At 46.6% G+C, this 23,415-nt stretch overlaps 1 protein-coding gene across 24 annotated transcripts in view; it reads left to right on the top strand.

The window, feature by feature from the left end:
- Positions 1–23,415, top strand: part of BRD4 (bromodomain containing 4) — an 85,949-nt gene that overhangs the window by 45,158 nt on the left and 17,376 nt on the right. For 16 of the 24 annotated variants that reach the window (XR_011136688.1, XM_068922996.1, XM_068923000.1 and 13 more), the window contains 7 exons: positions 2,717–2,852; positions 8,755–9,038; positions 9,605–9,964; positions 12,445–12,573; positions 20,255–20,464; positions 21,065–21,264; positions 22,427–22,728. Coding sequence is in view for 22 of the 24 variants with exons in the window: in XM_068922996.1 (XP_068779097.1) it covers positions 2,717–2,852; positions 8,755–9,038; positions 9,605–9,964; positions 12,445–12,573; positions 20,255–20,464; positions 21,065–21,264; positions 22,427–22,728 (1,621 nt within the window). In the remaining 2 variants the exon portion in view is untranslated. The remainder of the gene's footprint in view (positions 1–2,716; positions 2,853–8,754; positions 9,039–9,604; positions 9,965–12,444; positions 12,574–20,254; positions 20,465–21,064; positions 21,265–22,426; positions 22,729–23,415) is intronic. The other 8 variants (XR_011136689.1, XM_068923004.1, XM_068923012.1 and 5 more) reach the window with 1 other exon arrangement.

The raw sequence follows: 23,415 nt of genomic DNA, 5'->3' as shown, positions 1-23,415 counted from the left end.
TTTTCTTAAAAAAAAAAAGTAAAAGACATGGCTTTTCTTAGCATATGACTTGAGCAGAGCTGTGAACGTCATCAAATGCTTGGAAAGAATGATTTTGTAGGTCTGTCCTTTTTTTTTTTTAAATATCTTTGTAAAGCAGCTAAAGGCTGGGCTGTGTGAAAATGAAGTCTAATTGTAGGGGAAACAGGTGATAGATACAGCAGTGCACTGAGTTTTGTCACGCCAGATTCTGGTCTCATACTATACTATATGAGATTCCCTTCTGGACAGTAAGAAATGTCCTGGAAACCATTTTATACAATTGTTTAACACTGAGGGGAATGCAGGGGAAAAAATGTAGAGTGACGGGGAGCAGGGCTTCTACTGCCAATGCCATTGTGAGGGAAATAGCCTGTATGGTAGGCCAAAACAAAGGTGATAATGTGGAGTTTTGATGTTCTGAGTTGATGGGAAGCCATCGGATTATCGGAGATGGCAGATGTCAGCTATTCTGACTGCAAGATGTTCAAGAGGCACCTCGTTATCTTGTTAGGTAGCAAGAGAGCAACAGATACGAACCAAGGGTTTGCTTTTATCCTCAAAATAGAAGTTGGTAAGATGTGGTCAGGCCATCAGCCTTTCTGCCAGTAGTTTCCTTCCCTGTCTACCTTCATCCTTTCCACGACATGCTTGAGTGATTCTGCTCCCTTTTGGTTTCTGCTTTCCTCTATTTCTCACACGTCTCTTCTCTATATTCTTCCATCTCTTCATGTTGCTTTACCCTCATGTTCTTTGACCTTCTCTTTCCCTCTCAGGAATTTTGCACAAGACCCTTTTCAATTTTTTTCCAAACAAATCACATCTACTAACAGCAGCTGCTGGCTGCAGTTCCTTTCCTCCGTTCTTGAATCTCCAAAATCATTTCTTCCTTCTGCAGTCCTCTGAACTATTCTTTGATGTCCCTAATGACTACTCCTGGCCAGTTCTCAGGGTGTGCACACCATCCATGCCATCTGTAACCCTGTAACAACTTCTAATCCCGACAGGCACTGCCTGTTGCTGGACATTTTGCCTTTCTTTGGGTTTTATGTTCTCCTCTTCTTTGGTTTGGTCCCTCAAAACCATGTCTCTGGCCTTTGCCTTTCCTGGTTTGAGCCAGCATTGTGCAACTTGAATGAGGGCAGGCTGTTAAAGGCTTCAAATTATTAACATACCTCTTGCATCCTTCCTTATTCTTTGCTGCCACATTGCCACTTCCTTTCCCACCACAGTGCCTTCCCCCCTGCTAGATTTCTCCCTGATTTCCCTGTCTTCCTAGTTCTTCATTGCCCTCCCTCTGGCCAGAAGGCAGAAAAGCATGTAGGCAAAAAACAATGACTTTGTGGGCTGCATGGAGCCTGCAAACTGTATATTGGTCAGGTTTGTGCATGCTGTCCTGTCAACAAGCATGACTGACTGACCATGAGCCAGCTTCTCTCGTCTTCAGTGTGTATTTATGTCAGTGGATGTTCGTTTTTTATCGTAACATCAATCCCAATGCTTGTGCTATTGCTTTTGCCCTTCCCTCTTTTCCTCATACTCACAGTGAAACAAAACCAAAAAGGCTTTGAGCCAGGTCCCAAGCCTTGTTGATGTCTTTTGGAGTTGGCTGTCACACTGGCTCCCTAGTCAGTTCTTCCTGAAACTTGTTGCTTGCTGTCGTGTTTCGTAGCTAAAACCCAGCTTCTTGCCACACAGTCTTGTCGCTCCTCTAAGAGCTCATCGTTGAAGTCTTAACATCTCTAGTTCCCCCTCTTTTCACCTTCACTGCTGCCTCTAGAAGCCTGAGCAGAATATTGCATCCTCTCGAAGTGCCCTTCTTTATGTCTTGCCTTGACCTTTGCAAACGTAGGCTTTTACTCCTGATCTTTAATGCTCTCTTAGTGTAATCCCGTCCTTCCACCCTGGTTTAGTTACCAGTAAAGGTGTTGACCTCTCTCCAGCACAACAGCTGGCTTCTTCCTTAAAACCTTCCTCTTTCCTAATGCAGGGGAAAAACTGCCTTGCGAGCCCGTGCAGCTGTCGAGCCCGTGCAGCTGTCGTCTTCCTCCTCCTCAGATGCTTTACTAAAAAACCTCTTCCCTGACACCTGCAAAATCAGGTGACTCAGCATGGCAGGAATGACAAGCTGGCCGTAATCCCGTTCTTTTTTTTTCCCCTCCACTCCTTTCCTCTGTTTTTCTTCCTCCCTCCATTCAAAAAATCCATCTATACTGCCCGTAAATAACACCTCGTGTCTCACTTTGATGTATCTGTTCCCTTATGTATGGTATTGACAGGTCCCTGCGCATCGTCTGCCTGTGTCTTTTAGAATGGGAACCCTTTAGGGCAAGAATTCTTCCGTCCGTTCAGCACTTGGGACAGTAAACTACACATCTTTCCATTGTATTGTAAGGGAAATTGCCATGCTAAGAAGGATAAGAATACTCTAAAGCAAAGTTACAGGAATTGCTCAGCTGGGAAATGAAAAGGATTACAGATTGCAGCCTCAGTTACACATCTTTCCCTAGCCTCACAAAATCTGCACTGAAGTGTTCCTCTGTTCCATTTTTAATTTGCAGTTATGATTAAACTTGATGTTAAATGGAGAAAAGCGCAAGCAAAATCTTCAAAGCAATTTTGATTTTTTTAGATTATAGCAGTCCGCTCTCTGGAAATGTGTGCCTTGCCTAATTTATTGTATCTGTTATTAATCCAGCCAGGGGATGACATAGTCTTAATGGCAGAAGCTCTAGAAAAGCTTTTCCTGCAGAAAATCTCCGAAATGACCCAGGAAGAAACTGAGATTGTTATAGCCCAGACAAAAGGAAGAGGACGTGCGAGGAAGGAAGCAGGTAGGCTGCTTGGTCTCCTGTTGCGTTCAGTTCTTATTTGGAAAATACAGACAGCTGAGCCATGCTCACCTTCGTGCAATCTCTCGGCTGCAAGTCCCAGCATACAGACCTGGTTTCATCCTGCTTAGTTTGGGGTGTTTAGCTGAGGTTTTTAAACTAAAGCGGCATCCCATGGGATTGCTGTATTCATTGGTGTTCTCAGATGGCCTCCCTCTGTTGAGCAGAGGGCAGCTTAGGAGCCTTGTGATGGGTCTAAAGTTGTGGGGGGATGGAGTGTGGCTACCTAATGCTAGTGCGTAGCTGTGTGAGGCATATCTCTGGTGAAAAGGAAGGGTTATGTGACATCTCTTAAACTCCCTTGTCCATGACTTCCGGGCACCTTTCCTTTTTTGCGGGAGGAGGAGGAGGAGTGTTGGGGATAGCCTTGCAGTAAATAGAGCTCTGTTAAGGCTTTGGATTGTTAGTAGCAGTGAAACGTTGTCGCTCCCTGCTTTTTCACCACGGTAAAAAGCTGAGAACGATAGTAAAAGTATTTCAATTCTGCTATCGGGAAGCTAAGTGAGATTATGAAATACACTCGAGATACCTCAAGGGTAAATGATAGCTGGTAAAATAAGCAAGCAGCATGAACCGTGTTGTATCAGATCTCTTGAGTTTTACAGTGCTTTCATGTGCTTGTGGGTGTCCTCAGTATTGCAAAGTAGCTGTGTTGGTGGCTAAAGAGAAACCGATTTTGAGAAACTGCAGTGTGGTGACTAGAGAATGACGATTTGGGGAAACGGAAGCTTTACCGTGATGGGAATCCTACTGTGGAGAGCATCCGGAAACAGTTACAAGCTTCAGGATCCACCGATGTCCTCTTTGCATGCACACAAAACTTCTTTAAGTTACAGTTTTCGTAGTTCATGCATTAATTTTGCCAAGATTGTGGCTACACCATATCTGTTGATACTAAAATAACGCGCCATCCTTTGAAAGGATGCGTTGCTACGTGTGAGAGGAAATGCTAGTCGCTGAAGAGGAATTAACTTTGTGCAGACCTGCTGTGCTCCGCTAAAATCCCAGCTGAGCCCCTTCCAGGGGGCTAGACTGATCGATTGGCCTTGCGTTGGTCTTTTGCAGGGGTGACATTTCAACCTGAATGCTTTAGGCTCTGCATAAAGTTGAACTGCAGCGTGTTGAAAACTATTTAAGGTTACAAGTCGGTAAAATTGCCCTTACAGTCTGTATTTTTGTCTGTTTATATCTTAAGACTATGTTAATGATTTAGGCTTTTTTGATGCTGTGTTCCTTGCTTAGTAAATTACAGGATCAAAAGATACTGTTTTGCTCATCTAATCCAATCCTCTGTCTACTATGTAATGTAAAAGAGTAGTTCAAACACTGGTTCATTTAGTACAGTCTGTCTTGTGGAAGAACGTTAATATAGCGTAAAAAAACTCCACTGCCACTTTTGAGAAGGAGTTCACTACCTAGTTGCCACGTTAAGTATTTTCATGATATGTCTCTGCTCTGAAGTCTAAACCACTGTCTCTTCTTTAAATAACTTTGTTATATTGAAGAGTCCCATGTTTTCAAATCTGTGTTCTCCATAATAATCAGATTCTTTCACTATAAGGAATGTTTCCAATCTTTTAGTCCTCCTTTACAGCTCTTCTATGAACCCTCTCCAGTTTTTCCCATAAATAACTGTGGACACCCTAACTGGACATAGATGTGACTGCTACTAGAATACTGTGCCAAATACAGAGGTAAAATAGCCTTGATTCCCCTGTTTATACTTCAAGGATTTCATTAGCTCATTTTTTGGCCATGACATTACACTAAGAGCTCAGCTGCAATCGGTTCTCCACCATGATCCATAGTCTCTTTTCAGACTCCACAGTTCACAGGAGAGAGACGTTACCATTCTGCAGGTCTGCTCGGCGGACACTATTTCCTAGAAGCTTGCATTTGGCCACGGGGAAACACGAGTTGTCGTGTCCAGCGTACCAAATGCTGCAGATGGCTCTCCTCTTTAACACTTCACTGTGCCCCAGACTTGATGGCAGCTGCCAACTCCGTCAGCAGTGATTGTATGTTTTATTTCTGATCATTCATAAAAGGGCCGAACCCATAACTGACCGCAGCGGCACCTCATCCGAAGCATGTCCACTTTTGTTTCGAGATCCTGTTCTTAATTTAAACATGTGTCATGTTGATCTTGCATCATGCTCATTTCTTAACCAAAACGCTGTGTGATACCGAGGCAAATGCTTTTTATAAAAAGTGCTGCGCGCAGTATAGCCCGCGTTACCGAATTGGCAGTGTCGCCGATGAGACGCTCGATTGATTTGACCGCGTTGACTTTCTGTGTGCTTGCGCGGAGAGAGGCGCGCGCTCTGCAAGCCTTCTCGAATGCTTTGTGCTGCGAACCTCGTGTCTATTCTGCTACTTTTCTCAGCCTCGGTGTCAGACTGATCGTATTGTGGTCAAATGGGCGATTCTCCGAGTATACTGAAAATCAGCAGTAGCAATCCAGGGAGCTTAACAGTCAGCTTCTTTTAAGGGAGTGGGTGTAAGTTGTCCGGACCTGCTGAGTAAAAGGAAAAAAAAAATCCAACCTCAGTAGTTGCTGTTGAACATCCTCCTTGGTTGCTGTTGGAATAGAAAGCATTTCTCTGTTGTCATCACCAAGACATGAGCACAAATTCAGAACAGAAGCACTTATTGAATTCTTGGAGCCTTTTCTGCGTAATTATTGACAGTTGTAATCTTTCTCTATAGGAGAGAATTAATACTATTGTTAGAATGTCTTTTCTTCCGATACACTGACGGAAAAAAACCTACCGATTCTCTCATCTTGAACTGGTTTGTCTTGGCTTTATGTTCTGTTTTCTTCCCTTTGCAGTTTTTCTCCATTTCCTGAGCTGCTAACGTGTGTTAGCTGCTAGCAACTTCCCAACGTACGTTCGAACAGCTATACCGTTGGCCCCGACTCGGGATCGGGCCGCCGAGTGCTTCAATACTGCTACTTATATAATATCTTTATGAATGCTTTCACTTCCCCATCTCAGCTAAATGGGGCTTCTTAATCAGCGTTTGCTTCTTTCTCAATTACAGGGTAGTGGTTTGGTTCTAGGAGTGTTTTACCACGTTCTTGACCAGTTCTAGTTCTCATTTTGGGTGAAATTGTGTGTTGTGTTGAGCCCCGAAGGCTTGCAGCTTTGTGAAGCTGAGCCTTGGAGGTGCCAGCAAACCTGATTTTTTTTTTTTTGCACATGATGGTGTGACCAAATCATGCTTACTTGTATCTGAGATGTTTTTTTCATTGTTATTTTTTAGGCAATGTCCCTCATTTCTCTGTTATTCTGTTGTTGCTTTTTGAATTGCTGTGTGTTGGGAAAGCTCTGCTGGGTTAGGAAACAGTTGGCCATAAGCTTTCTTAGCGCTCCTTAGATCCAGTAAAATGAAATTGCCTGTAGTGAAGCTGTCCTTCCTCTGAAGTATAGAGAGGCACTTAAGAAACAGGTTGTCCTCTTCTCTGCTGGGACTGGGGTAGATTCATCTGACTACGTATGGCCTTTAACAACGCGTAGGTCCCCATCCGAGCTCGACACCCTTCAGCTCCCTTCACTGACTGGTTCTCCGTCGAGTCTAAGGGGAGCCTTAGGCGACTGGCTCATCTGCAAACCCTACAATCTCACATACCATGTCTAGGGAATGCACGCCTGGTGTTCCCCATGCTAGCTTATCTTAGGATTTACCGCACTGAATATCTATTAGAAAACCCGCAAAATCCTTTTCTGCCAGTCTGCTTGTTAAATCAACTTGCACAGTAAATAATTCCGTGAATAATCACCTATCTCGGGATAAGCTGTTAAAAACAAGCTCGTCGCTCAGGTTGAGAAGGACTGCAATGAAGCTCATTGCTTGGGAGGGAGAAGATATTAAGAGCTAAGCACGCTCTGTAGTCCAGGTGCCATTAAGGTATCATTCACGAGCACATTCGCTGTGTACTCTTGTTTTAATGTTCCTGATGTCACATATGTGACATTGGTTTGGTGGGGAATGATGCTACTGGTTCAATAGTATGGAGGACGTGTACCCTGTGAACTTGCTTTAAGGAGTCTTTGCTAGTTTAGAGAGTTCTGCTACAGCTTGGGGAAGCAGCGGGTGTAAAACTAGCTGGAAAACGTTGTCTATTGCGGTTATTTCAAAAGGCCACAAGTGTCTGGTAGAAGTGCTGAAGGGTGTAGCTCTGCTTGGACTTATTGCTGCCTGCTGTGTTCAATCACCTGATAATCTCCGAATAGCAAATACGCTGGAAGATATGCTCTCACCTTCCCAAATACGTGATGTGACACCAAGCTCATTAACTCTCCCAGCAGACAGTGCGCGAGTGCAGCCTTCCAGCTCTCGGTCACTGCCAGATCAGACGGGTCTCGTGCTCTTTAGAAATGTTTTGGAGATGGCGGCGCACAGCTGATACTTTGCAAGGAGACCAGCGTGAAAACGCCCGAGTTTATTCTGTTAATAGGTTGCTGAATGCAGTCTGAAGCCCAGTTTCCCCTTTTTAAAGAAAGTCGCTGGGTTGGCTGGTAGTTGAGCATCTGAACTCCTAGCACAAAATGTTTTTGTAGGAGAATTGCAGTAATTGCGGCTCTTGGTGACTGCCCGTGAGCAAAACTATCTGCATTTCTTTTCTAAATAAATGTTTTTTTTGTGGGCAGTGTACTCTTTGGAAGATCTGTTGGGTAGACTGCCAGGCAGGACATGCAGTGACTGATTCCTACTGCTAGCGCTCTCAGGAGATTCTTACTGAAAGAAATAGCAGCGGAAATATAGATATTTCCATCTCTACAGCCTGGAAGCTTAGAACAAAATGAGAAGTGGGCTTTCTCTTTGCTCGTGATCCCCGATGTATTTAGTGACTGAGTGAAGGGATCATTCCCAAAGTGCCAGGGATTCCCAGGTGGTCCTTTCAGTTCTCTTCTTACTGGGACGTGTGTACAGACTGAACATAACAATTCAAAAGGACACCTGGAAATCTATTTGCTCTCTAACTGAAAGTGCTCCTGTAGCGCCTGCTGTGCCCAAACCTTCTCCTGAATGGAGGGCTTTTAGGATGATCTCACTTTGCTGGTAGCTCACTCTTCTTGAAGGACAGCCGGAGGGAGGCAGTGTGTCTCAGCGTCGACAAAGCACAGCACGATTCCTGTTTGCAGGGTGTTTCCTGGAAAGCTGGGAAAGTTCAGAGCTTTGCACCTCAAAGCAGCAGCAGCAGCTCCAGCAGGGAGGGTTTTTTCCCCCAAATCACTGGAAGATCCAAGGACAGAACTGAAGTTTCCTAGTTTGCAGTCTGGTGTCCAACCCTCTGGTCTACAATCACCCCATGTTTGAAATTGCCTAATGATGAATTTACCCTCTAGCTGACAGGAGAGATTTCTCCAAGACCGTAGCAGCTGCGATGACCTAAGTGACCAAAAAATAAGAAACTTGCTCTTGACAAGAGAGCACAGATTGTTTCTGAAGGAAGGAGCTACCCAGCTTTGCTCCACAATTATGGTCATCAAGAAGCATCGCAGAAAGGGTAGACGGGGAAAGATGCATTCGACTCTTTGCCCACTCTGAGAAAAATCCTTTGTAAGGACAGGGGAAAGAGAGTAGTATGTCTTTGACCTAATCCTTGGTCTTTTTCTCAAGTGATTTTGGTACAGTTAGGTCCTGGGCATCTTCTTCATTTCACCTAGCAAGCTATAAAAATATTGAGGAGACCTGACCGGCTGCCCAAGAACAGGAACGACAAAGTATTAATTACCTAAGGAGCGATATTATTTAAATGGCCAGCATTAATTGTTTTCCCATTAAAGCTGAGAAACGCTGATGAGAAAGCAACCCTTTCTTTCTTTTATCTTGGCAGTTACATCCAAACCAGGATCATCTACGGTACAGAACGCGACCCAAGCGTCGTCCCCAGCCCAGACGCCGGCTCCGCCGCAAAATCTCCAGTCTGCGCAGACAACTCATTCCTTCCCTTCCGTGACCCCCGACCTTATTGTACAGACGCCAGTAATGACGATGGTGCCTCCTCAGCCTCCCGCGCCTCCTCCGCCTGCACCCCAAGCCCCTGCTCCGCCGGCCCCGGCTCCCCAGCCCATCCAGCCTCACCCTCCCGTTATCCCCACTCCCGCCCAGCCCGTGAAGGTGAGTGATTTGGAGTTAAGTATCTAACAACTGCGTATCGTGTCGGCAGGGCTTGTGTCAGCTGGCCACCCTTCCTTTGGCACTGGAGTCGCCCTTAAAAGGGGCCGATCTCAATGTAGTCAAAAGATTTGCGTTCTGAAAACGCTTCCTTCTCCCCGTTGAGTAGAAAAGGAGCCTGTGGTGACCCTCTAAGACACAGGTTGTACTTCGTAGGCAATTAAAGCTAGGTGCGATGAACTCCACCCAGGTTTGCATGGAAAGCCGGTTGGTCCTCTTGAGACCTTGCTTATTTGAGCGCCTTACGTGACTCAGGAAAACAATCTCGACTTAACTGAAGTGACTCATGCACTTCACCTTTATCGCCACAATGGAGATAATCTGTATATTTTTCTAGAGAGCTCAGTACAGATAGACAGTATTTAGGGAAAGCCTTTTGACCTCCCCCTTTTGCTGCTTCCTCTGTGCTGAGGCTTTTGAGTCACTCCCAGTGGTGAATCCTAGTCATGCTGCAAGAAACACAAATCAGTTGCAGACTCGGTAATATTGATTTATTTGCTTGGTTATAGACAAAAAAAGGAGTGAAGAGGAAAGCAGACACCACCACACCAACAACAATAGACCCGATTCATGAGTCGTCATCGCTGCCCACTGAACCCAAGTCCACCAAGCTGGGTCCGCGAAGGGAAAGCAGCCGCCCAGTTAAGCCTCCAAAGAAGGATGTTCCAGACTCACAGCAGCACGTGGTAGAAAAGAGTAGCAAAGTGTCGGAGCAGTTAAAATACTGCAGTGGAATCATCAAAGAGATGTTTGCCAAGAAGCACGCTGCCTACGCCTGGCCCTTCTACAAACCTGTGGACGTGGAAGCACTGGGACTGCATGATTATTGCGATATCATTAAACATCCCATGGATCTGAGCACAATCAAAGTAAGCTCAGGTTCACACGAGGAGCGGGGGGAGGTTGGGGTCTGCGTGGGAAGTGGATTATGTGGAAAAGATAATTTGTCCCGGGTGTGCGTCCTTATCGTTTTCAGATATCTGCCAGGCTATTTCTTTTTGCCTTAGATTTCTCGTACATTCGGTCTCTTACTTGCCTGTGTTGCTGTTATCATGACATTTGGAAAAAACAAACAACCCATCATCTCTCCAGAAGGGCTCTTAGGAAACGCTTACATGCTTTTTATAGAAATTTTCCATTACTGTATAGGTCTCTACTTAAATGTTCTTAGCCCAGGAGATGGCCTCAGTGAGCATAAATTACACTAATCAGAGGATTTTATTTAAAAGAAAACATTTTCTATTCTTGTAAAATAAAGGCCCGTGTTTCTGAAGTTGTCTGTCTAAATCAGTCTTCTGTTAAGTTCCCTCTAGTGGAGAGTTTGAGTTGCTTATTTTTAAAAAGGAACTGAAAAGTAGTCCATGTTTCTGCTTGAAACGTTAATTTGTTATTTAGAAATCTGTACTTTTATAGCTACATCCTGAACTCACGTTTAAGCTGTTAAAGCTTAAGTCTGACTCCTAGTTCACCCAACTTAGGTTTGTGTTTTGAAAATAGAGGAACGGACCAACTTTTCCTTTCTCTTAACCCACTTCTTACTGAGGTTATACCAGGTCTTTCGCCTGCAGGAAGCAAGTGAGGGTTGCAGCTCTTCCTTCATCGCGGCGTTCGAACTGTTTTGCTAAAGGGTGACTCAGTGACACGCTGACATTTTTCTCTGCCCTCAGTTTTGTCGGAGAAGCGACAATTTGGAGCAGTGGCTAAAAGGCTTTCAGACCGCGCATAGAGGATCTTTTTGGGTCCAACCTTGTTTAATTAAGTTCTTCGTTTTGGCTCGCTGATTCAAACGTAGCTTAAGGCGATAGGCACAGACCCCTCTGCCCTTGGTAGTTGCCGTATCTGTGTGACATGAATTGGTGAGTCTGGTTCCAGTTGCCGGTGGCCAGATGTTTTTCCTTTCACAAGTGCGTGAGGTTTGGCTGTGCTCTTGGCAAGCCTGGCAGAAAGGCAGAGCGGTGAACGAGGCGGCGAGCCAGGACCATCCTTGTCTCCAGCTCCTTCGGGCAGAAATCGAGGTAAATCACCAGATGGCATGGACAAGTGTTAGTAAATAGAGGTCTTGATGCTTCTTGGCTTCAGACCTCTGTGCTCGCTTCCTGATCAATTGGAAGAGTAATATGTGGAGGCTTGATTTCAGACTTGTATTTTTGTAGGGCCGCACGCTTTCCCTCTGCGCTGGCCGGCCGTAGCTACGCTGCAGATGAGCAGCAGTAAGTGTAGCAGGTTTTGTACCTCTCTGGCTGCCTGTGCACCTTGCAGGTGACCCCCAAACAGCCACTAGTGGTGTCACCATGCCCTCGGCTTCCTGGGTTGCGTAGGGCTGCATGTCTGAGGTCACTCTTGGCAGATGTTGCAGAGACAGCTGCTGAACTTTCTTCTCTGTTTTCCTGTTTTTTGAATTGAAGCCCTCTTTCCCAGAGAGAGGGAATGAGATTAATTCTTGACTCGAGAAGCCTCTCCACTGAGTGCATGTTAGTTGGATGCAGCTTTCTGGGTGGGGGTCATCCGTCAAGGCTGCTTCCACCCGAGCCAGTCCTCCGGGTTCTTTTTATAGCTGGGCTGAAGGAGAGAGCGTGAGAGCAGATTTGGCTTATCCTAGGGCAGATGTCTGAACAGGGCAAGTGACTCGCGCTGTAGATGCCAGCTTTTGACTGTAAAGGGAGGCTAGATGACTAGATACTGAAAAGGGGATGAGATGAATCATGTCTCCCATGCCAATGTAAAAGCAGGAGAGGAAAAGTGATGTCCTCTTTTGTTCCCTGCCATCCTTAGCGAAGGATCATCCCGTTGTCGCTGCATTTTACCCCTCAAACGAGGCCACGTTTCTAAAAGGAGTACAGACAGGTGGGACCTTCCTTCTAAGGAAACGATCTGAGCAAAGCAAAACCATCTTGTTTTTCTAATAAATGATGTTGGGAGCGTGTGGAACTTTAGCGCTTCTTGGTTCTGGCCTGATGGAGCCGAGGTTCAGGAGTAGTGATGTTTGGTGGTGGCATTGCCGGCCTTGAACACCATTCTTCTAGTAGAGCATCACTGTTCAGTTGCTCACGCGATCTGGAGCGCAGGTGGTCTCTTGGGTAGCGTGAGGATGGCCTGAAGGACCTGTAGTCCTCTTTCGAATACACCTTCAAATTATCTTTACGGATCCTGGTAGTCTGCTCCTTATTTAGTAAACCAGGTAAAGTCCTTCATTTAACAAAGATTAGTTGCTCCACTGTAGAGAGAGAAACTTGGGCTTGTGAAGGCCTGTAGCTCCATGGGTGCCACAGTGCTTTATTTGTTCAATCAATTGGATTGTTTTCTTTGCACTGTTAATAGCAGAGAGTTGTTTTTTTTCCCTCCTTTCTAGTCTAAACTGGAGAACCGGGAATACAGAGATGCTCAGGAATTCGCCGCTGATGTGCGATTGATGTTTTCCAATTGCTATAAATACAACCCTGCCGATCACGAGGTGGTCGCGATGGCACGGAAACTGCAGGTAAGGAAACGCTTCGTTACAGCCTGCTTCGGTTTTCAGTGAACACCTACATCTTTCTTTACTAATTGTTCCAGCATAAGGGCCATGTAGTCTTAAAATAATATTAAAAAGGCCAGCCTGGTAGGTAAAGGTAAAAAAATGCTTCTTTTGTATTGCTCTGGAAGCAGTAGTTGGAGTCAGGCTGAATATATGGATTTATTGTGGATCTATGAGAGACTGAGCTTTTGGGGAGAATATATTCAGGGATCTTTTAGCAGCCCTGGAGAACCTCTGTCAAGGGCGCTATGCAAGGAGCTGTCTACCAGTCTGCAGTTGTTTGCTGGGCCCAAGCATTTTGAATAAAGTAAATAACCGTTAATTGAGACTTGGGGATTCTCCATATCTGTGTTTTCAGATGGTCGTTTCACTTCAGTGCTGATTTATCCTTTTTTCCCCCCCTTTTCTGCCTTCGGAGGATTGTGGACGCTGTTGTCGTTTTTGAAAGAGATAAGCTTGCCTGCTGTAGTGTCCCTCGATGGCTCCTTAATCACAGACTCACAGAATGGCCAAGGTTGGAAGGGACCTCTGGAGATCATCTAGTCCAACTTTCAGCTTGTCAAATTTGATTGCACTGGAGGAGGAGTTGGGAATTAAGTTCCTCAAACTTGCTTGATAGCAGAGCTCAACGGGTTGTGATCAGTGACGCAGAGTCATCTAGTTGGAGGCCCGTAGCTAGCGGTGTCCCCCAGGGGTCAATACTGGGTCCAGTATTGTTCGACTTATTCATCAGTGACCCAGATGAAGGGACAGAGTGCACCCTCAGCAAGTTTGTTGATGATACAAAACTGGGAGGAGCGGCTGCTACGCCAGAAGGCTGTGCTGCCGTTCAGAGGGACCTGGACAGGCTGGAGAGATGGGCAGAGGAGAACCTCCTGAAGTTCAACAAAGGCAAGTGTAGGGTCCTGCACCTCGGGAGGAAGAACCCCGTGCAGCAGTACAGGCTGGGGGTTTACCTGCTGGAAAGCAGCTCTGCCGAGAAGGACCTGGGAGTCGTGGTGGACAACAAGTTGACCATGAGCCAGCAGTGTGGCCTTGTGGCCAAGAAGGCCAATGGGATCCTGGGGTGCATTAGGCAGAGTGTTGCCAGCAGGTGGAGGGAGGTGCTCCTGCCCCTCTCCTCAGCCCTGGGGAGGCCTCACCTGGAGTACTGTGTCCAGTTCTGGGCTCCCCAGTACAGGAGAGACATGGAGCTCCTGGAGCGAGTCCAGCAAAGATGGATGAAGGGACTGGAGTCTCTCTGGTAGGAGGAAAGGCTGAGAGAGCTGGGCCTGTTGAGCCTGGAGAAGAGAAGACTCAGGGGGATTCTGATCAATGTGCACAAGTATCTGAAGGGGGGGGGGGTGTCAAGAGGATGAGGCCAGCCTCTTCTCCGTGGTGCCCATAGATAGGATGAGAGGCAAGAGGCACAAACTGAACCACAGGAAGGTCTACCTGAACATGAGGAAAAACTTCCTCACTGTGAGGGTGACCGAGCACTGGAAGAGGTTGCCCAGAGAGGTAGTGGAGTCTCCTTCCTGGGAGACATTCAGAAGCCATCTAGACAAGTCTTGGGCAACCTGTTCAAAGTGACCCTGCTTGAGCAGGGGAGTTGGACGAGATGATCTCCAGAGGTCCCTTCCAACCTCAACCGTTCTGTGATTCTGTGATAGCGGAGAGGAGTCTAGATCGGTGCCTCCACTGCAAGGAAGGCATGCAGGACGTGCTCAGGACTTGTTCGGTGGCGAGCGGGGTCTGGATTTAACAGGACGCCAGGTGAGAAGCGGGCGAGAAGGCAAGGGCCAAATCCGGAAGGGAAGAGGCTTTGTGGTTTATTGCCCGTAGAGAACAGCACGTTGCTGCGGGGCTTGCTAGGAGGATTAACCTGTAGCCTCAGCTTGCACGGGCGTAAAGGCCCCGCTTCCTCCTTATCGTTAAGATATAGAGCGATGTCGGCTGGTAGCAGCAGCCTTGCACGGAGCGGGCATGCGTGCAAAGGCAGCCCGGTAGCGACGTGAGATTTTTTGCTGTTTACAGTTCTTGTCGTCCGGGCTCATGAAAAGATGAACTCAAGCCGAATGGAGCAGAAGGACTATTTGAATGACAAGGCACTGGGGCTCCAGCTGTATGAAAGGAGAATAAACCAGCATGGCTTGCTTTTAACCTTCAGAAAGGAGGCGGGGAAGGGGTCTGATTTACATCAGAAAACACCAGCGAGCTGGGGAAAAACTATTAAGTTGAAGGACGTTTTTTTGACTCGAAAAACAAAGGCTAAACTACACACTAATAGCCCTGGGCTGGGTTTGTAACCAGTAGAGCGGTGCATTTCTAGAGGAGAAACAGGAGAAAAAACGCTTCCAGGTTGTTCTTAAATTGGTTTCTAAAAACTACTTTGTGTTGCAGTTGCCTGTGATGGGAAGAGGGTTTGTGTGACCGAGGGGAACTTCTGGGTTTTGAGTTCCCACGAGGGGCTGTCCGATGAAGTCACGATTTCCTCTGGTGACTTCGTAGAACCGTGATACTTTACGCTTCAAACTAGAGCAATATTTTCTCTTGTTTTTGTAGCGCGGTGGCTGTCGGGAAGCAAAACTCCGCGCCGTCACGGAGTGAATCGAAAAGCGCAAACTTTGTTAGCGTAGCTGCGTGAAAAAACTCTCTATAATATCGCTTCCCCCTCTGCTGAAGTGAAGTCACTTTTCTGGAGGGCAACAGCAGCTCATGAAAATGTTCCCAGCTGTTTTGTTTAGGTCGGGATGCGAAGGTGGAAATGCAGAGTTGGGACTTGGTGTGCAACTGAAGCTGCAAAAAAACGTTGCAGGCATTTAAGCGGCAGCAAATTCCGGACGCAGGTCCGTATTGCAAGAGTGATACATGCTGAAAGAAACAATTCCTACGGCTTTTTCCTCTGGGTGACGTCATAATTTGCCGGGTGCTAATATTTTCTCTTGATGCTTTTACAAAGATACCACTCACGTTTGGGCTGTCTTAGTCTGAGATGAATATAGACTCCATAAATAAGTGTTTCCACTTGCTTTTAACATGGGATTAGTAGCCTTTAGCAGTCTTAGAATTTTTTTACACTGGATTCTGCAGTAAGTAGGTGCTGGAAAGACAGGACACTCACCCTTCTCCCTAGCTGCCCTTTCTTATTTTGGTCTAGCTTCTCCGCAAAAGCTTCGCAGCCTCTGTAAGGGGCTTCTTTGGGCTTTTCCCCAGTAGCAGCCAAGCGCGACCGCGATATCTGATCTGAAATTCCAGTCACTGTTGTCGCAGGCTACAGAGCTCTGAATAGCTCCACAGAAACTCGTGGCTCGTCGTCTTTCTTTCACCCGGTTCTCCAGGGAAAGTCTTGAGCAATCGGCATCGCCAGGTGATACTCAGGCTGTCCCCGAGGTGGTCAGAAACGCGGTACTTTCTATGTAATCGGAATTTCCCTCGGGTGCTTCAGTCCTGCAAACAGGTTCGGGAACACATCCTCGCCTGGAGCCGCTTGGGAAACCTTCTTCCCGACGCAAAGATGAGCAACGCGGTTTTTGAACGCGACACGTAAACACGGCAAACGCGCGTTGGCTGCGGATGGGGAAAAAAGTCTTTCTTGTCTGTTTATACAGCTCATTTTTATGTTCCTGGTGTTGGAGCCTATTACTTTAGGTGCTTGCCCTTGCTCGGCTTAATACCTTTCCACCCTCTTTGCACAGCTGTGCATAAAGAGCCCCTGTCCCAACAAAGTGGGCTTAAACACGTGTTGTTTCTCCACGATACTGCCTAAAATGAGTAGTGTTTTAGGCAGTGTGTTGGAGTTCAGAGTCCCCTTCCTTCTCCCCCAGCCAGTTAAAAGGAAAAGGCGTATTTTAGAGGAACCAAAGGCTTCGTTATTGGCGTATTTGCCTGTAACAACTCACAGTTGCGATGGTGGAGTCTCGGAATGGATGGATGGGTGCCAAAATGGCAACGCTGTCCTGCTGGCCACCTCATGAAACAGCGATAGCACCTCTCCGTTCGTTTCTTACAATGTGCAGAAAGCTCGTTTCGGCTATGAAGAAAGCAAAAAGTGAGTGAGGCTTATGGAGCGCGCACAGGGTTTGGAAACAAGGCTGAGATTTCAAGTTTGGACACGGGGTGGTGAGTTACACACCACAAACACACCATGTTTCTCAAGAGCTTGCCCCAGTCACCGCCTAATGAGTTATTTGGCCGTTCTGGGAACTGTTTTGTGTTCACCTTGGAGCTAACTCGACCGAAAGCTCCTTTTGGGACTCTGTTACGGCTTTACCCTTGGAAGAGCATTTTTAGGATTTTCAGTGTTTCCACTTGGATTCACGTCTCGAAAAGGCAGTTATGTTAGCGAAGCGTGGAACTGAGGAATGTGCACTAAAATCAGGATCGTACCCGCTTCCTTATGACTTTTGGGAACTTGATGATGCTGTTTTTCCCCTTAGGACTCGTCTGGATGAGAAATATATTGAAAAATCTAACTAACATAAGTTTCCCACCCGTGCAGCCCAGCTTATTTCTTGAACATTTATGATGCTTCGGCGCTTAGAAGCACCTTGCAATGGACCCCTGGGGGCAAAGATCATGTCTTTATTACATATACGTACAGATGATCTGAACAGGACAAGCTAAGGACAGGATGCCAGATGTTGCGTTAGCCCATTTAACAAACGAAGAGCAAAGGCGCAGAGAGGATAGAGAATTTGGGCGAGATCGGGCAAAAGCTAGATGTTCCAGTTGGGAACTGACACCTGATCTTCTTTCCGCTGGTTTTGCCACCTGTAAGAAAAAAAGACACTGCTCTCTGAAATCCCCTCTTTACAGACAGACGCCCAGAAAGCATCTCAATGTCTCGTTTGTTGCCCTCTCATGGATTTTTGTTACTTTTTTTTCCTTCCCGTTGTCTGTCCCTGCTGATTACAGGTGGATCTTTTCAGCGTTGAGGGATTTTCCTAACCTGTGTGCTTTTGAATTGATCGATTGTTTAACTTCACCAGAAAAAACTTTAAATTAGCTTTCTTGGAGTGTTAATTAAAAAAAAAAAGGTATAAAAAAAAGTATAAAATTTGCATTTCTGACCCCGGAGAATTGAGAAACTCAAATTGAATATATACGATGCTGTAGCACCGGCTGCAAGCCCGTGTACCTCACGCACCAGACTCCTTGGTTCGTGGAAAACAGCAGTTAGTTTGCAAACGCACGCTAAGTGCAGCGCAGCGATTGAGAGCGCGAAAACATGACGTACAGCGAGGGAAATGACAAATTGGCCCGCGCGCCTCCGTCACGCTACAAGTGATGTCATCCTCGGAAAAGGGCAGAAATGGCTTTTTTCTTTGGATGGGTGCTAAAGAGCATTTTCTGGTTTGGATGTGACAGGTCGGCTCCTTCCCTTTGTCATCCTCGCGGCTTCGAGTGCCCGAGCGAGTAAGCGAATTTGCAAGCGTTAGCGTTTCTGCCGCCAGATGGAAGCAGCGAAGCAACATCCACAGACGCCTGAAAAGTTGCTGCTGCTGAAAGGGTGCCTGAAACGTTGAGGATGGAGATAAGCAGCCTAGCAGGGCTCCGTCTGCCCTGATTTAGGAAGGAGGGAAGAAAGAAGCGGCTCGGGAAAATGCCGATATAGGGAAAAGCCCTACAGAGACAGTGGGCCTTACTGAAAAACCCTCTCTCGTTCCAAGGCGTCGCTTGTTTCTTGGGCAAACGTTTTTTGCGGCACGTAATAGCGAGGTGAGACGACCGAGTCCCTGTGCTGCGTGCTTAAAATCAGCTTAGGTTTAATGCTGCGCTTCAGCTGTAACGCTCTACCTTGATACCACAGGGGTTTGTTCACTTGCCAGTGCTTTTAAACAAGTTATATAAATATGTATGTGTCAGCACGCAGTTAATATTTACAGTCCGCGCTGTTGGGGAAAGAAGCAGCAGGCCTTGCCTGCACTGAGCAGCACCTCCAGCATATTGAAAATCCAAACTGGTGCTCAGAAATAATAATAACTATGTGAATGTCAGACCTGCGGGTGGAAGGAGAAAGTCTGGTTTATCTTTTAAGAACTTCAGAGAGGCAGAGAATTAGTTTTGCAAAGATGGACGCAGAAGACTTGGCTCATCTTTGGCAGGAGCAGGTAGGGCTATCCTTCCCTACAATCGCTTGCCAGCTTTTTCTAGTCCTTTGTACGTTTAGTTGTGCTCCGTCCTTGCCCTTTCCTTTCTACGTGCAGCTGATTGGAGAGAAGCAGCTCGGTTAAGCGTTCAAATCTCGCCGAGGAATCCTGCTGCTCTTAGCCACGTTTTCAGTCTCAGTCCATAATTTAAGCGTCCAAGCGGCTGCAGTAGGGAAAAAAAAAACGTTTTTTCCCATAGCTGCTCCGATCTCTCCTTCTCTCAGCTACTCTCCCCCGCTCTAGCGTCACTCCCTGCAAAACCCTGGAGAAGGAAGAGAGCGTTCCCGCGGTCCTGATTCTCCACGGAGCCTGGAGCTTAGCCCCTGTGATGCCAGCGAACAGCTGGGAGAGAGGCAGGTGGCAGATGCTTTTTCCAGAGGCAACGCCGGCGTAGACACCCGCGGTTGCCGCAGCTCCCGTCACGGTCAGGTGAAAGCGGTGGGAACGGCCAGAGGACGATTCAGCCCGATCTTTAAGATCCACCTGAATCACCCTCGGGGCGTTCCCCATCTCCGTGTTAACTCTAAAAGGAGCCCAGAGTGACTAGCTAAGCTCCGGATTAACTGCCTGATTTTTAAACAACTAAAAGCAGGTGAGTTGAGCCTGTTTTCAGGTCTCGCTCGCCTCTTAGGAAGCAAACACCCTGAACAAATTGCATTTTTGCTCTGAGCGTTTCTTCTGGCACGAGGAGATTCAGATGGGCAAGCCCCTTCCTTGGAGAGGAGCAGCATACTTGCTTGGGGAACGCTCAGCAACAAAATCATCTATTTTCCAGTTGTTTCGTCAAAAACGAGCACGTACAAAACAGAGTAAGTATCGGTGTGAAGTGAGCTCAGGTATTTCATCCTTGAGCAGAAGCGTGGCCTTTTTTTCACTCCTTATCTATCTGGCTCATCTTAGGTTTAAACTAAAGTGGATGTCTAGATCAGGCTTTGGTAGAAATTGACTCTCGTGTGTGGGATAACTGTGGAATTAGGCCAGTTTCGTGTCCTGACTCACTCTTGAGGGTAATTGGAAACAGCTTGCACAAGCGTTTGCATGTAATTGAGATGGTTTTCATTTTCCCAATGCCAGTAGGATAAAGGAGAGCGGCAGTTTCATTTAGAAGATACAGCCTGTGTCGAGGCTGAAAAGGAGAGTAAATTGCAGTCTTGGGGCTGTGTTTGTAATACCTGTTTTGAGTTGTCTGTGAGTAGACTGCCGAAGCAGATGTAGAAAATCTCAGAATGTGCAAACTGTTTGACTCCTGTTTAGGTCAATAATGCAGCTTTTAAACGAGCCTCACCTTTCTTGTCTGTAAACTTTCCCCCCCAAACCATTTTGGATACAGTCAAAATTCCGCGCAGACGTTCAGCATTAAGGAAATTATCTTATCTGATATATATTGTCTTGTGCGTGTGTCTTGATTGCTTGGATGGCGACCACAAGTATTTGGGGAACACCCTGGAGAGGATAATTACATTTGCAGTGTAGCGCTCTGCCAAACCCTGCGTTATTTTCCAATGTATTTGCAGGATGTGTTTGAGATGCGCTTTGCTAAAATGCCTGATGAACCAGAAGAACCTGTGATTCCAGCCTCTTCTCCTGTGGTGGTGCCACCTCCGACCAAGGTGGCTCCCCCTTCGTCTAGCGATAGCAGCAGCGATAGCTCCTCCGACAGCGATAGCTCATCAGATGACTCCGAGGAAGAGCGAGCTCAGCGGTTAGCAGAACTCCAGGAACAGGTAACGTGTCCGTCTTAATGGATTGGTCTTGAACTCAATGGCCTTGGGCAGTTTGCCTTATTTAGCTCAAAGCCGTAGACCGTCTGGTCATAAAATAGTGAGTGTCAGCTGTAAAGTGCTGTAAAACCCTCAGCTGTAAAGGGCTAGTAAAGCACTAAGGAATTGGTGCTTTCCAGAACGGTCTTTCCAGACTCATTTAGGACACACAAAATGTTCCATAATCAGAAGAATTCCAGAATTTGGAGCCTAAGCTTCTGCATCCTGTCTGGCCTTCCAGCTCATGATGTTGTTGGCACTAGTATGTAAAGCATGGCTAGTGCTGAGGAAGCGAGCAGCCTACTTCTGCAGTTAAGAGGGAGAAGTAGAGTGCCAGACTCTTTAAAGAGCTTGCCTTCTTCCTGTTGCAGTGGTCCAGACGCTTTAATACACAAAAATCACAGTAGGCTGAAAAACTGGAAGAACTGACTTAATACTAACAGATAAGAAAGCATAGGTAGTACAAAAACAAAGGAGAAAAGCATCAGAGAGAAAGGTAATTAATAGGGAAGAGAAGGAGGTGCTGGGCAAAAGTATCTTGATCTTTGTATGTCTGCCTCTCAGCTTAAAGCAGTGCATGAACAGCTTGCAGCCCTGTCCCAGCCACAGCAGAACAAACCAAAGAAAAAGGAGAAAGACAAGAAGGAAAAGAAAAAGGAGAAGCACAAAAAGAAGGAGGAATTGGAAGACAGTAAGAAAAGTAAAGCCAAGGAGCCACTGCCCAAGAAGGCTAAGAAAAGTAACAGCAACAGCAGTACCTCCAGGTCAGCCCTGTCCCCGTTTCATCATGTGGTCCTTGTGTTTTGCTGCGCTGAGGAGCGTGACATGTGTTTTACTTTGATAATTCACTTCCTTAAATGCAAGTGTCTTGAACAGTCACACCTGTGAGTTTGGTAGGGCTCAGAGCAAGGCCACTCGCCTCCGAAGGGGCCTTAGTGCTGACCTGACCAAGTAGCAAACACGACTTCAGCATTGGTTCGCTCCAGTCTCAGCTCAGCCATACTGGCGTGCGCTGATGCGTTTCTGTGTTGGGATAGCGTGGCTGCTATTAACACGTTAGGTGTGGGGGAGAAAATTGCAAGGAGTCTGTCGAGCCTCGCATCCTTGAATTTGCTAGATTTTGTACCCCTTTTCTTGGAGCTGCAGATCTTGAATTAAGAGGTAAGATGCTGAGAACCAAGTGTCTGCTGCTTGCCAGTTGCTAACTTGAAGGGGATGTAGCATCGTGGTATTTAACCCTAGGCAAAAAGGAGTTGTTTGGCATATTAACTGTAATGAGATGAAATTAAGGACGAGGGAAATAAGCAGTGCAAACTTGCAGCAGGATCTCCTCGGAGCTTGCCTCTGTCCCCGGGCCTCACCACGTCGTTTAGTAAGTTCAGACTGAATAAACACTTCAGGGCACAAGCAGTGGATTATTTTAGGGAAATGGGCCCGTCTGTGACTGTGTTAACCTCTTCCTTTTCTGAGTCTGTGGGAATCTTCTAAATAGACTTCACGCATTAGCTCTGTTAGCACAGATGTGCTTAGAATCCACTTGAGACGGTGGGGTTTTTTTATTTTCACTTGGATGAACCTTCTACAAGCGCAGCTACCAGCTTTCCTTCCTGTGTTCTTGCCAGGTGGTTTTGAAATGCTCAGAGTATAGCCACGATGCTAATGCCGGGGATGTCCCCGAGCTATTTTTCCTTCTTGTGAACGTACTTTATGCACGCTGGGTTTTACCTCGCTCGCCCCTACCTCTAGTGGCTGCAGCTTCTCACCAGGTGCCCAGTTTGCCCTCTCCGTTTCATACGGTAGCAGTAGTTGCTAAAAAACGCTCACGTAGTCGTTAACGTTTGAGACGTTAGAATCGAGCAGCTGCCTTTTGAAAATTCTCCGCGTTCTGATGTGTTCTATACTAATCTTTTTATAATTATTCTTAAGTAGTAAGAAGGAGCCTGTGGCGGTGAAGAACAGCAAGCCCCCTCCAGCCTACGAGTCTGAGGAGGAGGAGAAGTGTAAGCCAATGTCCTATGAGGAGAAGAGGCAGCTGAGCCTGGACATTAATAAACTCCCGGGTGAGAAACTGGGCCGAGTTGTCCATATCATCCAGTCAAGAGAACCCTCGCTTAAAAACTCCAATCCGGATGAGATTGAAATTGACTTTGAGACATTAAAACCATCCACGTTACGGGAGCTGGAGAGATACGTAACGTCGTGTTTACGGAAGAAGAGGAAACCTCAAGGTACCTTTCATCCTCAAATTCCGGCGCTGTATTCCCAGTCTCCTGAGGTGTAGAAAGAGATGGGGGCACACACCGCTGTTTTAGGTGTTTTATATCCCTGTTCAGTGCCAAGGAGGATTGCACAGCTCCCACTTGTCTAGCAAAACGCCTAATGACACAACAGCGCGCGTGTTAAATGCTGCCGCTGGACTTTAATCCGGTGGCTCTGCTACAAGGCCACTGATTCGTAGCGGCCCTGCACTTTGAGCTCTAACGTAAATGTTTCCTTCATGCCAAATATATGAAGAATGCCACTTGTCGCGAGCTAAGTGGCATAGTACGCTCTGCCTGTACTATGAGCAGCATAAAAAAACCTGCGTGTTTAATGAGCAGCAGTCTTTGGTGGGGGGGAGGCAGAAGAGAACGGAGGCAGGGAGGGCCAAGGCGCTTCCTCTGGCTCGCGAAGTGCTTCCACACCAACCTAGGACACCGTGAGGCCAGACGCCCGGGGCTTTCATTTGAGTTTTGCGCGGTCCGGGCTGAGAGACTTGCTACACGTCCCTTCCTCTGGCGGCTTTGGGAGTTAGAAATTTTTTTTTTTTGCTAATTTTTAATACGTATTTGTGCCTGAAGAACAGATAAGTGTTTTTTTTTTTTTTTTTTTTTACCTAAAGGAAATCTTTCCCTGAACAGTGTGTCAGCAAGTAG

Source organism: Struthio camelus, chromosome 31, assembly GCF_040807025.1.
Source record: "Struthio camelus isolate bStrCam1 chromosome 31, bStrCam1.hap1, whole genome shotgun sequence".
Classification (NCBI taxonomy): Eukaryota; Metazoa; Chordata; class Aves; order Struthioniformes; family Struthionidae; genus Struthio; species Struthio camelus.
Note: the sequence above shows the minus strand (reverse complement) of the source record. Positions and strands in the feature narration are given on the sequence as shown.